The sequence below is a fragment of the Cydia strobilella genome, chromosome 13 (assembly GCF_947568885.1).
Source record: "Cydia strobilella chromosome 13, ilCydStro3.1, whole genome shotgun sequence".
Lineage (NCBI taxonomy): Eukaryota > Metazoa > Arthropoda > Insecta > Lepidoptera > Tortricidae > Cydia > Cydia strobilella.
In genome coordinates this window covers 1665999-1681608 of record NC_086053.1, presented here as the reverse complement: position 1 = coordinate 1681608, position 15610 = coordinate 1665999, and the positions used below count along the sequence as shown (strand labels likewise).

General features: G+C 36.5%; 3 protein-coding genes across 4 annotated transcripts in view; 2 read left to right on the top strand and 1 right to left on the bottom strand.

Moving 5' to 3' along the window:
* The window catches only part of LOC134746477 (sterol carrier protein 2-like), a 187382-nt gene that overhangs the window by 5530 nt on the left and 166242 nt on the right, over positions 1–15610 (top strand). The window contains exons 2-4 of one of the 2 annotated variants that reach the window (XR_010128237.1): positions 1039–1173; positions 2043–2417; positions 2471–2540. Coding sequence is in view for 1 of the 2 variants with exons in the window: in XM_063680879.1 (XP_063536949.1) it covers positions 1039–1173; positions 2043–2402 (495 nt within the window). In the remaining variant the exon portion in view is untranslated. Of the gene's footprint in view, positions 1–1038; positions 1174–2042; positions 2418–2470; positions 2746–15610 lie in introns of those variants that run through there. The other variant, XM_063680879.1, reaches the window with a different exon arrangement.
* On the top strand, positions 4312–6167 carry LOC134746427 (sterol carrier protein 2-like). Its single transcript, XM_063680795.1, has 2 exons — positions 4312–5525; positions 5811–6167. The coding sequence occupies exons 1-2, from the start codon at positions 4350–4352 to the stop codon at positions 5913–5915; spliced, it is 1281 nt and encodes a 426-aa protein (XP_063536865.1). The 5' UTR covers positions 4312–4349; the 3' UTR covers positions 5916–6167.
* The window catches only part of LOC134746487 (ski oncogene), a 100144-nt gene continuing 92059 nt past the window's right edge, over positions 7526–15610 (bottom strand). Inside the window, exon 2 of the mRNA XM_063680894.1 lies at positions 7526–13374. Coding sequence (XP_063536964.1) covers positions 12886–13374 — 489 coding nt within the window. The 3' untranslated portion in view covers positions 7526–12885. The remainder of the gene's footprint in view (positions 13375–15610) is intronic.

Genomic DNA, 15610 nt, shown 5'->3' with positions numbered 1-15610 from the left:
GCTTATTCACATGTCAAAAAAAAATGAATTACAGTTAAGCTTAAAAATAACATTGAGATAAAAAATAAAAATAAAATAAAATCAAGCTCAAAATTAAAAAAAAAACTATTTATATTAAATACAAAAGTTTATTTACATGTTAAAATACAATCAGAATTACAGTTAACAATAAGAAATAAAATCAAGATAAAAATTTAAATTTAAATAAATATAAAAATAACTATGGTACTATTTCAAAGTATTATGATTCCATATAACATAACATTAAAATTGTAAAATTAGGCTTAGAACGCACTGCGGTTTTTTCAAAAGCGGTTCCGCGCAAAAAATATAACGTACGGCATGCTTTATAAGCGCACGCACTTAAAAGACTGAAACCGCAAGAAAAAAACCGCAGTGCGTTCTAAGCCTTAGTGAACAGAAATATTAAATGTCGAGTAAGTTTCGTTACTACAGGAACTGTTCTATAGTTGTATAGTAAAAAAATAATGAATAGTGAATAAATAAATATTTCACCTTACCCCCATGTGACGGTAGCGAAACGTCCAAACCAAACCACATATTTTGACTAAGATGTAGGGCTTGTCTTATGGTTTCGCCTTGGCAACATTTTATATGAAAATATTTTTGGTGGGATTCATTTATTCACTCAATGAGGGCTATCGTTTTTTTGCTCACCAGTTGGCGCCTCTGTTGATGGTGGTCCAAAAGACTAATGAACAGCTGTCAGTCATTGAAGTGACAAGTGACATTTGACATTTCGAACTATGGAAAAGACCACCATCTACACTAGCGCCCCTAGCGGCGAATTCATACGCGTTAGCCCTCATTCAATTCATTCCTTCAATTGTGTCGTCCATAGAAAAAGGGACTCAATTGTCTCTTCAATCGGGATGTTAAAATACAAGTACGTGTCTCTCATGAAAGTCCCTTTTTTCCATCTTTTTTCTGTAAACATTACGATTTATCCACAGAACAAGTCTTAAATAAATAGTACAACTGTTGATCAAATATGAAATATATTCTCCATTCTTCCAGGTCCCTCGCGCTCGAATCGCTCTTCAACACAACTTGGGACTCGGTGGAGCAGTAGTCATCACCATGTACCGCAAGGGATTCACCAATGCCACTCCCAACGCGGTTGCCGCCTCCTCAAACCCTGAGGAGTTTGAGGTTTGTCTATATTATGTAACTAGTGTTAGCGGCAAGGGCCTGAGCCTGACACTCTTTGATAGAGAAAGATAGTCTTATTGCGATTCCTATAAGAGGAAAGAGAAAATAGTGCCATGCTTTGTCCTTATCACCGACCGGTTTTTTTTTCATGGTCGAGTTATGGCAGCATAGGTAGGAGGCGATGGCGAAATACCGAAATTTATAAGAGTGAAAGAGAAAAAGAATTATGCTGCCATACATTAACCTGTCAATACATGGATATGTCTTTCTCTAACCCCTGGTCACTCGGTTTCATGTCTATAACTACTATACTATGTCTATGGTTAGTGAGGTCCTGAACGTGCCCCAACTGACAGCGCGGTTGTCATCGGAGCGATCTGTCAAGATGGCTTCCCGCCAACAACGAGTAGCATCAACATCATAGACTATCATAGTAGCATCGGTCTCGGCATTGCTGTATATCCAGTATCAAAAATAAATCGTTTACCCAAGACGTTGTCGCGAGATTGGCGCCATTTGGCTCAATGGGTATTTTGGGCATAGGTAGTTAATAAGTATACGTTTGTATATACCTGATTACAAGGTCCTTTTTTTAAACAATAGTCCTGTACCTATATCAAAGTATCTTCTTATTTGTACCTACCAACTTTCTAAGTTTAACCAATATGGAAGCAGGATGGAGTAGAATTTATCGAAGAATCATTGAAAAAATCATTGGAAGTTCCATGCAAAAAGTAAATATTACTACTAAGTATATTAAAAGTAATGGTAGAAGTAATTAATGGTGTAGATAATGTAGTATCTTACAAAAATTATTAGATATAAATTCAGGGGTTTATGTACTCATAAAAAAAACTCAAAATTTCTAGGTCTACAAATACATGAAGATCCTCGAGAATGCCATGGAGACTGACACCGAAAACCTCATCGAGAAGGTCCGAGGCATCTACGGCTTCAAGGTCAAGGGCGCCAACGGCGAAGGCTACTGGGTCATCAACGCCAAGGAGGGCAAGGGCAAGGTCACGTACAACGGCAAGGACAAACCTGATGTGACCTTCACAGTTAACGACAAAGATGTTGTTGACCTAATTTCTGGAAAGCTAAACCCTCAAAAAGCTTTCTTCCAAGGTAAGATTAAGATCCAAGGAAATATGGGACTCGCGATGAAGCTTACAGACCTTCAGAGGCAGGCGGCTGGCAGAATAGAGCAAATCCGCTCGAAACTGTAAATTAAAAAAAAAGTGGTTTTTAAGCCCCCTTCACACTCGCGTTCGCGGCTTCGCGCACGAGTGTGGAGTGGGCTTTAAATATTTCTTGGTTATGGATCTTGGTCTAGGGCATTTATTTTTAAATAGCTGGTTCCATGAAAATTAAGTCACATGAAATTAAATGGTTAGAATGATAGATTTAATCTACTATTTATAACCTTAAATATATCTACAGTTCTTGTTTATAGAAATCGAAGTATAGATGTTAGGTGCAATGTATTTTTATAGATAGAATAATGTTCAATGTTATCTTATCATTCCTTGGATATTTTATAAATGGTACTATTTTGTTAATAAATTTTTTTATATTTAAAGTTGTGTTTCAATTTATTATCTGTGTGTTCTTTTGTAAGCGGTAAAACTGCAAAAAGGTAGAAAACTAACGATATTCGAAGGCGTACAAAACATTGAATTAAAATTCAAAAATTATAGATTATGCTTATCTTTTGTCTGGTAGTGACATAACTATAGATATGTTATCGAAAGGATACATAATCATATAATCTACCTACATAATAGTTATAAAAGCAGCATTTACACAATTTATATGAAAGAAAGAAAGTAAGAAAAGACATTTATTGTAAAAATCTTCAACAAACAGCGCCACTTCAGTTACAAAAAAAGAACTTACTCACTAAACACTTAAAGCTAGGTACATGGTAGTTATTAAAGTAAATATATTTTTACTCGTCATTCCTAACTTTGAAAGTCAAGTAAAAAAGGTCAAGAGCAAGTATTCTTTATTTAACTGCTTAGTAATTTATTAAATATTCATGAAACGACCTTAATACTCTTTGTGACAGAGCGAATGGAGGTATTGAGAAATTAAATTCTTGATTCTTTTGCACACATTTTGGCGCAGCCGTGAGCGATACCATAAAACATACCTATGTAAATACTAACCAAATATGTGACGTTTTCAACCAAAAGGTACCACATTGTCGCTTGTCGATAAGGTTGATTTCAAATTGAAGCTATATGGAAATAGCGCCTTATTGACAACCGACAATAAGTACCCTTTTGGATGAAAATGGCACATATGTACAATTTTGCAACAGTACTGCCATAAGAGATTGTCGTCCTTTCTCTAACTTTCTATACCGTCCATACAATTCGCCTTACCAATTCTACTGGCGGTCAATCTACATATTCCTTATAAATAATAAATAAATAATGTGAATGAACCCATTAGCATGAATTCACAAGCAAAGGTTATTATCAGTACTTGTTCGAGGCATTGTTATTGCTAACATGGCACAATACTGCGCCTGGTTTTCTTGCAAATTTTATCAGTCGAGTAAGTGTGGAGTCGATTTCGCTGATTAGCGAACTTAGATCCACACTCGGGTTCGCGGCTTAGCGCTCGCGATTCGCGCACGAGTGTGGAGGGAGCTGAGGAACTTTTACCTACATAAACTATATAATTTTCTAACTACCTATTTAATGGTATAATGTTCAATTAAGATCAGATTGTAAATCTCGCCGTTTTCAATAATTTTGTCTTTTCTTACTAAACTTGAAAAAGGCATCGCTTTGAAACCATCAGATTAGACATGAAAATTCTAGTTTTGGAAATAATTATTTCGAAAATTAAAGACCGGACAAAAATTCTTAGTAAAGTATAATTATCGAATGAAGGGTGGTTTATGGCTAAGGTAAACTAACATAATACATACATATAAATACCTAAAACGCAACACTATTTCGTATAATTATTGTATGGAAAAATATCCTTATTTCTAAACCACACCCTATTTTCCATTGTTTAAGTTAAAAGCAACAGAAAAGCCTAGAATCTCGAATAATTAATGAGTCAATAAAAGAAGACCCGTCGAGCGGCTTATTTACTATGTCATTATTACGCGATAACGCTGCTGTAGATACCAGTTATATCACTCTTAAACAGCTATGTTTATACGAATTCTACAGCCAGTATTGATCAAGTGTTCAAGCGTTTTCGTACGCGAATTACATTTAAAAATGCCGCAAAAAGTTTACGTTGTTGGAGTTGGGATGACGAAGTTCACAAAACCGAGTCCAGACCGTGATTATCCAGAGATGGGAAAAGAGGCCGTAGAAGCGGCATTGACTGATGCCGGTATAAAATATAATAAAATACAGCTGGCGGTTTGTGGATATGCGATAGGAGACTCTACAAGCGGACAGCGAGTGTTGTACCAAGTCGGAATGACAGGCATTCCCATCTACAACGTCAATAACAACTGCTCTACCGGCTCAACTGCTTTGTTTCTTGCTAAACAGCTTATAGAGGGAGGCGATGATGTTATTCTAGCTCTTGGTTTTGAGAAAATGGCGCCAGGAGCTTTAGGTGCCAGTGCCTATGAAGACCGCGCGTCACCTCTTGACAAACACATCGCAAAGATGGTGGATCTGTCAGGCTTGACTAAGGCACCGAGAACAGCGCAATTCTTTGGCAATGCTGGACTAGAGTACATGAAGAAATATGGAGCAACTGAAGAGCATGTTGCGAAAATAGCTGCAAAGAACCATATACATGGAGCGAAGAATCCACGCGCACAGATCGCTAGAGAATATACCGTAGAAGAAGTCTTAAATTCAAGAAAGATATTCGGCCCTTTGACGAAACTGTCCTGTTGTCCTACCAGCGACGGCGCTGGAGCGGCCATCCTAATGTCTGAAAAAGCCGTTATCCAAAACGGACTTCAAAAGAAGGCCGTAGAAATTCTTGGCATGGAAATGGCTACTGATACTAATGAAGCCTTCACTGGGAAAAGTTTCTTAAGCCTCGTTGGCTATGACATGACCACTCTAGCCGCTAAGCGTCTATATCAAAAGACTGGAATATCTCCTAAAGATGTGAATGTGGTCGAGCTTCACGACTGTTTCGCTACGAACGAGATGATCACGTACGAAGGCCTGCAGCTGTGTGAAGTGGGGAAAGCTGGGAAGTTCGTAGACGACGGGGACAACACGTACGGAGGGCGTGTTGTGGTGAATCCGAGCGGTGGGCTGATCGCGAAGGGACATCCTCTCGGAGCGACGGGATTGGCGCAGTGTGCGGAGCTGGTCTGGCAGCTACGTGGAGAAGCTGGGGATAGACAGGTTGGTATTTTTTCTCTTAAGGCAAAAATCGAAAGAAACGAAGATATTGTAGACAACATAGGGAAGGAGCACATCTAGATTTGGATATTTTAGATTTTTTAATATACTTAGTTCAAATTTTCTGTCTTCGTTTTGACGATTCACAAAGCCATAAATTTGACTGTGGAAATATGCCTGCATTATTACATGTTTAGACTCGTTGGTTATTATGGCCATTAGTGCTGGCGCATCAGACTTATGTTTTGCTATTGTTTGAAAGAATATTTATACTTACTTTTTTTCTAGGTCCCCAACGCTCGCATAGCCCTGCAACACAACCTGGGTCTAGGTGGCGCTGTGGTCGTCACTCTGTACAGGAAAGGCTTCCAGAATGTCAGCTCCAAGCTTTAACTTAGGGTGCATTCAGTGTTGAAGAGAGTACTTAAGCTAACATCACGTAGTAGTAGAACTAATATCACGTGAACTTATCAGCTTGGGTTGGTTGAGGTACATTTGAGATCAACTACTTATACTAATCGTCTTTAGGACATTATTTAACCAACTTGAAGAAGTAGTGTCTCAATATTTTTTTACGTAGGTATTATGAATCCCGAATTATCGATTACTCCTGAGCCGATTTTGAAAGGGTATTATACTTCACAGTTGGTCCCATTCTCATCAGGTCAGATTCTGATAATGGGATGGGATAGTAGGTAGTGTAGGTATTCTTCAATTATTATTAGCATATCTACTTATAGTGATTTTAATGTTTAACTCGTGCCTTTTCTCTCCGAAAGTGACACGGTGTAGTGGAATTGCTGATGAAGTTTGTAAAGTCAGAAAGAAAATGTATTCTTACGTAAATAAAGACTTATTTTTTATAGATTGTATTATTTTAAAAATGTACTTAACGTATTGAAGTTGATACATACATAGAGTAACTTATACTAGAGCGGTACTGTCATAGTAAATTTTGTAACCCCAGTAAATTCACTGCCATCTGTCGACACACTTTAAAACTAAAAATGAAGATTTATAAAAATACGATAAAATGTATTTAAATATAGATAAATGATTTTTTTTATTTGCATTAATTATTTTTATGATTTTGACCCATGTTCTTTCACTGATATGCGTTAAAATGTTAAATAACAAACGAAACCGTCAACGCCATCTATACGACTGTAGGCCAAAACTAGTAGCGCCCTCTGAACGAGAATCAAATGTTCTTGATTTTCGAGGCACGTTTTTTCCTTAGACTGTATCCATCTATTATGGAGTTATATCTATCTTTGATACATAGGTAATCTACCCTGTACCTACCTTGTCTTGATGACAATATAATAATTATATAGTTACCTACCTTTGCTAGGAATAACCTGTATTGTCTGGTATTTGGGTACACATTGCGCCATCTAGAATTACCAGATCACAACTAAGCTTTGAGGCATAATGTAAAGATGGCGCTAATTGTTTCAACATTTAAGAATAGAGAAATGACATAAAATGTAAACAAGCAGATTTATCTTTATTATTTCATGACCACGCACTTTTAATAATATTTTATTATACACTGGAACCTTGTATTTAGGTAGGTACATTGATATTTCAGTAAAAATAGACGACAACAATATCAAGTTAATTGCCAGTTACTTTTGCCATATCTTTTAACTCCATTTTGCCGATAGCAATTTCAAATATAGATAGGTAGAGGTAGGTAAGTCAGTGTGGCAAACATGTTTTGTCAGTAACAGTAGAATAGAAAAAAACTATACTCATCCCTCTCTTTGGCTTTGTAATAATAGCATAAGAATTTTCAGTATGAACCACCCCGTCTATGCCATACTCCAGTGATAAACTACTCCTGCCTGACTAGAGTTAGACCAAGCTAAGTTGGCAGATTGATAGGCCAGACTGTGCAAGTGTTATTAATTTCATAGAAGTATGACGTTTAAAATAACACTTGCACATAGCTTGGTCTACCTACTCTGTTTTTTTTCTAAGAATTTGAATGAAACACGTTTTGGAAATCATTTCATTTTATTGCTCCACAAGGTATTTATAAGCATTTTTTCTGATAAAATCACACTTCAAAACCACATGTTACGGACATGTGTGTGCATAACAGAATCTTCACCTTATTTTCTAAGCTATCAGGTACTTTACATATACGATATTTTGTCACCGCTACATAGTTTTTATTTTAAATTTACTTTACGGAGAGAAACTATTTTAGAATTAGAAATCATTTGCATCAGTGAAATAGATGGTCAAATATTGCTTAAGTTCGAATTTGAAACTTAAGTAAAATTACTTTTGTAATGGCAAGCTTACTTTCTGTTGATGAAAACTTGGAGGATATAACCAAACGGAGTAGCCGTTAACAGGCGTTCCCCCTCTGTCAAAACTATAACCAATGGTCATACACATTGTATGAACTGACGTTTATCTGACATGGCTATTTTTACGCTACGTATACATTTGACGTGCCCCTCACCCGCAAAAATCGGCAGACTGTTTTGTACAGAAAATTACAGACAGGGCGTCTCTATTTGGTTATATCCTCCAAGGGAAAATGATTTCTAAGACAGTTCCAAACAATTTTCTGATTAACACACACAGTTCATAACCAGTCTGGCGTAAAGTCGATTTTAAAATAATTTACTGTTACAGTCTCTAAATGTAAAAACTAACGAGGGTTAACACAGAGAACAGTCACTAGATGTCGCTAGTATTTTTTTTACAAAAAAAACCAAATCTATTTTAACCAATTTTTCTTTCACATTAGCGCCATCTAGCAATCGTGCACTACAAACCCCAAAGTTACAAAACAATACTTCATAAAAACCTAACTTATATATATACAAGTGACAGTTAGTGTTGCTAGCACAAAAGAAAAAATAAAAGTGCCACCAATAACTGCCCAAACAGCCAGTAAAGCAACAGCCTTTACAATTTGGACTAATTTTAATCTGGGCAAGATATTACGCATTATTGTAAACTGGAGAAATGACGTTTAAGTGTGATGACTTTCCTGTGTAGACTCATGTTAATACTAGCTAAGGCATAGCGCACGGATGGTGTAAATTCATCTGTGTTAGTAGAAACAATTTGGATTGATAATGTTGAGTTTAAAAATGCAACTACAGGTACACAACTATGCCAAAAATTACTTTGTGTTTTGATGTGGCGACGTCACAGTCGTTTTGCCATATAAAGAAAAGAAATGCATACCTAACTATAATTGCCAGACAAAGATGAATTTACAATATCGAAACAATATCAATTTCTGTCACTCGCTTTTGATGACTTGCTTCAAAACGATTTTTACGTATTAAGAATTATATCACTGAAAGAAACAGATTTCAAAACTTTTATACATAATAACAACAAATTTAACAAGGCAGTGACAAATCTTAGAACGTTTCAAACGCGGTACCCTTAATTTTAGTTTTAATTAAGACCTAACAATAAAGCTTAGGCAAAAGCATAGGTACTGTTATACTACTGTAACTGGCCAAACGCCCTGATGCCAGAGCGTGGGTGCCATAAAAAAATACTACTGTCATTCTAATGCTGAATCGAAAAATAATGTTCACAAGGACGAAAGCTATTGTTTGCAGTATAGATTATTCAAGATAACCACTTTACAATAAAGTAAAAAAAAATGTTACTCAATAATATGCTGCTTAGACTGTCACTGAGTGACAAATTATGGTTTGTGGTGATTTTTTACTATAACTACATAATGTTGCCAGCTAAATAATATTGGCACAGAACAAGACTTCATTCTAAAGCCATTTAGAAAACACAATATGTAATATAACAACAATATTGCACACATCAACATAAGAAAATAATACAAATCTCAAATTAAAAGCAGTAACGCAATTAACGGTCTTATCGCCAAAGGGCGATATTTTTTCCAGACAACCCTCGGGTAGTGGACAAATATGTAAAGGAAAGTTTAAACATAGGTAAGTAATTTCCCAGACTACCGAACATTCTCCTCACGTGTGAAAGTCAAAAACCGACATTGGCAAATTCACCCCGTGCAAAATTGCGGGGAGTAAAAGCCAGATAGGATAAAAAAAAAAAAAGTAATTTTTGATGACGCTCATAATGTGTTTTCTAATCCAGCTAGTCATTTTCGGCTTTTCCAATCAACCCAAAGGCAACCTATTAAAAATGACAGTAGTTGATATCTACTCTTGTTTACTTTTATTTTGCGACTTTCACATTTTTTAACAATTGGATGTATTTCGTTAACGCACGTTCGTTGAGATCACAGGAGTACTTTATACCCTGGCAAATCACCAATCACAATAAAAACTTTGTCTTTTCCTTTCGTCTTATTTAAATTTTGTTTTTAATGTTACTAGTAATAAAATTAGGGTAAATTTATTCAAGAAGTACTGCGCACAGATAATTTTCAATGATACTACTGCCATCTGTCAACTGTGCGAGTATTTAGGCGCCAAATTGACATCAAGATAATAGGAATTGCAATAACGAAAGAACCGTAGACAATCGTTTTTATCGCGCCTTACACTAGATTTTAGATTTAACAGCCTGGCATACGTACCACATCGTACTTAAATAATACCTTATTTACATGTACCGTCGGTCTCTTACTGTCCTAGCTCAGGTTTAACAAAGGTTTTAAGAAATTAAAAAACAACCTTCAGAGTTACCCCAGAAAAGAATACATTTGTTATTTAGCACCATTAAAATATTTCTCAATAGCAAGACAGTGAGAGACCGTTCGTGAAACTTTTCCATCGGTACAATGGATAAATTACAACCTACGCTACGAATTAAAGCGACACTTTAGGTTAAGTCACAGACGATGGCTAAGCCATGTTTAATTTTAAATTTGCAAGACCCAGATAGAAATTTAATAATACATTAAAAACTTCAATAACTAATTAGTAGAAAAGAAATAGTTGCCAATAAATACTAAAAATATATTTACAATAAAAAACTATTTAGTTTGCCAAGCCAAAATATCATAGCACCAAAACATTAACAACGGTACTGACAGAAAAGTTTCAGTACAACAGCTTACTTTAGTTCATTTATAGTATATATATATATATACCGACATACAGTCCGCATCTAAATTAACTCTAATTTTATGTTTTAAACAATAAGTTATTCTCATTACACTCGCTTGTGGTAATAATATATTATTAATAAGTAAAATGGTAATTATTTTCTCAAAATGTCTCTGACTAGAGATATAGCCTAACCTACAACTGAAACTTAGCTTACTCTACTGTTTAACATAGCACTCTTTAATAAGAAGAGATAATCAGAAGTTTACACAATTTGTGGCATTTGAGCATTGCCAAAGATAAAAAAAATTATATTCACTTTAAAAAAAAGTGAAATTTTATTCCACTTTCCAAATGTATAACAAATACAATGACACACACAATTTTCATCGCGCTTCGCGCCATCTCTCGGCCGAGACGTTAGTTCGTAACTTTTTAAATTTGAGACGTCATTAAAGTCATAGACAAAACAAGAATCACAAATACAAATGTTGCCATTACAAAAAAAATGGGATTCACACGTATTGCGTACTGTATGTACATGAATATATAAAATACAAATATTTACAAGTAATAAAATTTTACGCGAAGGGAAAATTATTTATGGTCTAAAAGAAAAATGCACTGTTACTGGCAAAGGCCATAAAATGGCTGTAGAAAAACATTTAGTTAAGAAAGTTCCCTTCACAAATCCATAAACGTTATCAAGAAACGATTGACCATAATACCTACGCCAGGGTGCATCGTGATAATTTAAACACAAAGTGTATGCCTTGATTTTGATGACAATGGTGATGAAAAATTGTGTCAAAGACTAAGATTTGCTACAGAATAAGTAATCAACGTCTAAAAGTCCTTTTATACGTACGCTTTGGTTTAAATGATGACCCCGCTAGATTTTTTTTAAACATGTATCTCATTACGTACCTAGGTACATTTCTGTTGATTTGTTACATGTGTTACAACCTCACTTTTATTGAGATAAAACAGCAATCAGTTAACAAATTGGAAAAATTACAAATAATTTAAAAAGGCGCTCCAAGTTACCGCCTTTGAATATTTACAAAACAGTAACTTACGAGGGCTTAAAAATCTTTATATTTATATAGATGAACGTACATTTTGTCTCGGGCAGTGACTTATTATTGCTCCAAATCAAAACAATTTTAAATCTAAAAAGAATTAACCAACGCTCTCTCTTATTTTTAGCCAAATATAATTTTATTTACAATGAGGTAGAATACGGGATCGTTCCCTGATTAATGGTTTAAAATTTTGTTGGCCTTCCATACCGTTCGGCATAAGGCTTAAACCCTCACAGGGCGAATGATGCTTAAAAAAACAATCAAGTCGTAGGCCGTTATGGCCTTAAATAAAAAAAATGGGATAGCACTGATTGTAATGTTACCAGCATATTTACAATTAAAGAAGATAACGCAATGTTCAGTTCGAATCAGAAAGAATCAGTGCAGAAAATAAACTACCTAATGGTATGGATAAAAAATAACATCATTCGCACAGTAAAGACATCTTATCCTACTTAAGTATAAAAGAGCTGACATCATTCAGGCATCAGGCACAACATTATTTCACAAAACTTTACGATTCTGAAGAAACATTTTTGTAGAGTCCTTTTTATCTCAATTATATGCATACAACCTTTATTTAAGTTTTTATCGTGAGGGTACTATAGTATGAGTGCGATTACTATTTTATTATTATTTGGTATGGTTTGAGGTTTTATACAGAGTTATTTAGCGTAGAAAAATATAAAGATGTTAATCTCAGCAGTACTTTCGTAGTGTACTTTAAAACCTGAATGCTCCGCAATTTTGTCACGGAAGCGACAGAGAACGGGCAACACTGAAAATATTTAAATATTAACATACGAACCTAGCGCAAATAAATTTAAAAATAACCCTGTATAAATTATGCTTATGGTTGTAAATGTTAAATCTATTTCACTATATTTATGTGAGTATTCTGATAATTATTGAAAAAAGCACAGATTGAGGTCCAGGTAACAGAGGTACCTTGCAGATGGCACGACGAAGAAACTACAAGTGTACAATATAGTGTACAAAAATAACTTAAATAACTTCAGAAAACTGTACTTGATATGATTATGTACATCAGAAAGTGTCCAGTGGTAAACCGCCTCAACTACTGTACCTACAAAAAATGTAAGAGTATAAAGTACCTTATAAAGAACGGGTCAGTCCCAGAAGGATATTAAATTTACAAGCGCTTTTTTAAGCGAATCTTTTGTACTTTGGTGACGCGTCGCGTCAGTAGGAGTAGAGCCTGGTTATGACAGTCTTCGGTCAACAGGGCGGGTCCTCCTTGGTCGGAGAAGCGTTAGGCCTGGGCTTGGCCAAGCTCTCGCGTCTGGCGAGCTCAGCTTCTCTGGCATCCAGGCGCGCTTCCCTGCGTATCAGCTCCGATTCTCTCTCATCTAGCTGCCGGGCCAGTTCTGCCAGCCTAGCTTCAGCGTCGAGCAGCCTGGCGGCGAGTTCGGGATCGGAGTGGGGAGGCGGGGAGGTGGAAGACGTGACGTCGTCAGCCGGGGGGGTGTGAGGTTTGAGGGCCACGTTGGGTTGGAAGTCGCGTTCGAACCTGGTGCAGTCGGCGACGCGGACGACGCGCTCCGGGTGCTGCAGGACGGGTTCCCGCTTGCCCCAGGGCCGGAAGGCGGAGAGGGCTCTGTAGTGGAGGTAGGGGTCCACATAGAGGGCGTAGCCATAGTCGTCGCCCCGCGCCTTCTTCGGCGGTGACTCTGGAGGCTCGGGCTTGCAGACCACCGTCTCCACCACCTGGAATGGAGAAACGACAAGGTTGAGTCACGTGTTTTTAAGTGCAACATATTATCGTTTTTAAATATTGAGTTGACTTTCACGTGTTCACGAAAAAGAGGCCATTTTCATTACGATTTTGGGTACGTTATTATATTTTAACACAATTAATCAACGTTTGTATAGAGGCTGACATCTTAACATGGTTAAAAAACTCATAAGTCAGTCAAGGTATTTTAGTAGTTTAAACATTTTCTCGTATCCATTGTAAAATTAAAGGCATTAATCAAAGCACTTAACTAGGAAAAATAACACTAGAAAATTGCGGGCATTTGTTTAAATAATTAAGTTACAGTGTTAATTTTATACTAGAACAGTCTGCTAACGATAATACAATTTTCAAATTTCAAGAAAAGAGATGTGATAAGATTGATAAGTCGGGCAAGATCTGAAATCGCCCCTCCTATGCATACTTAATTATCTGTTCTTTTCTTGCTTTTATTGTCTGTACATATTCGAACATGTTTTGTGATGGTCACGAGTCTTTTATATCTTTATCGATGAAGAGCGGACTGGTAGAGTAGGACCAAGCTAACTGCATGCCATTTGCAATGACAAAGTGTGGCAATTTCATAATGAATGTCTAATTTCTATAAAAATGACGTCTATAATGACACTCCCTTGCTTTGTTCTATTCAAGTCTCTTCAAAGCTAGCTTAGACGTATATGCTTGTCACGAATTCCAGCTTCCCAGCGGTACATTTTTTCATATCTCGTTTACTTCAGCCTTACATTATGTACATGAAACTTAACGCGCGCCCTTTTTTCGCCGCAGGCGGTAAATTTTCCTTCCAACCTTACACTGTAAGTACATGAAAATAACGCAGAGCCCCCACCCCCGCGTCTGCAGACGTCACACCCCACCCTCGGTCGGATGTAGGTCGAGGCACAGACGACCCCCAGACGCGATGACAGATTATTGACGGACGTGGTAAGAATGTCGGAATTCGGGGGTATGATTGATTTAATAAGGGTGGAGGACAGCATTATTAAGAGAAAGTAGCAGAAATATGTTGTTGCCTAACCCTTTAGTTTTTAAGAGTGCTATTATATTACTATGGATGGTATAGAAAGGATCGCAATCTCTTATGGCAGAATTGATGTAAAAGTGACCGCGTTAAGCTTTAAATAATAGTTCCTAATCTCTCCGGTGGCGCTAGTTAGGCTCTGGGACATGAGTATAACATGAACCATATAAGGCAACAAATAACCCGACCAAATTACGTAGGTTGTTTTTGGTAGTATTTCGGTGTATGGTGGCGCCGCCTAATTACTGTTTTTTGATGGACACTTTTCATACATAGAGATTTGGCTCCTTTATACAGTCTCCATACTCTTATGGCAGAATTGTTGTAAAAGTGACCGCGTTAAGCTTTAAATAATAGTTCCTAATCTCTCCGGTGGCGCTAGTTAGGCTCTGGGACATGAGTATAACATGAACCTGCAACAAATAACCCGACCAAATTACGTAGGTTGTTTTTGGTAGTATTTCGGTGTATGGTGGCGCCGCCTAATTACTGTTTTTTGATGGACACTTTTCATACATAGAGATTTGGCTCCTTTATACAGTCTCCATGGCTATTACATTTCGGCATTCAGCGAGTTTAGGTATTTTACGCGCTGTGGCGGGCTGTACGAGCTCAGTACGTATCCGACGTCGTACAATCAAAATTCAAAGTCACTCTCATTTTAACTACAGATAAATTAGAGCGAGTAGAAATCTCTTTCTGTAACAATTTTTAGCTACGAAAAATATTACCAGACAAAAAAAAAAAAGCTATTCAGTCGCTAAATTTAACCTTTCAACTTTTGAGTCACCTGGGGGCCGGTTTTTGAATTTCGACCACTCGATTTCGTGTATTTAGTTCAATAATATCTCCACTACAAGGCATTTAAATTCTACTAGTAGAATTGAAAATGAGTTGTTAATACCACTAGATTTCCAATTTTTATCCCTCGTACCTATTTCAAAAAATTTCATTTCGCCGTTTTCCACCGATATTCGAGTAACGAAATCGAGCGATCGAAATTAAAAAATCGCCGCCCTGGTACCCAATATCGCCCTTGTATACTAAAATAAGGTATAAAAAAAAAATTACAATAAATAAATAAATTAATATAGGTATACCTTTTTAGCAAACATTTTGGCAACTTTTAAAAATCAAAGTTGGCAATAACTATTCAATCCAATGAGGGC

Coding starts and splice junctions, on each gene's coding strand:
- LOC134746427 (XM_063680795.1), top strand. CDS start 4,350: ATGTTTATACGAATTCTACAGCCAGTATTGATCAAGTGTTCAAGCGTT. Junction 5,526..5,810: donor GAGAAGCTGGGGATAGACAG/GTTGGTATTTTT, acceptor CTTTTTTTCTAG/GTCCCCAACGCTCGCATAGC.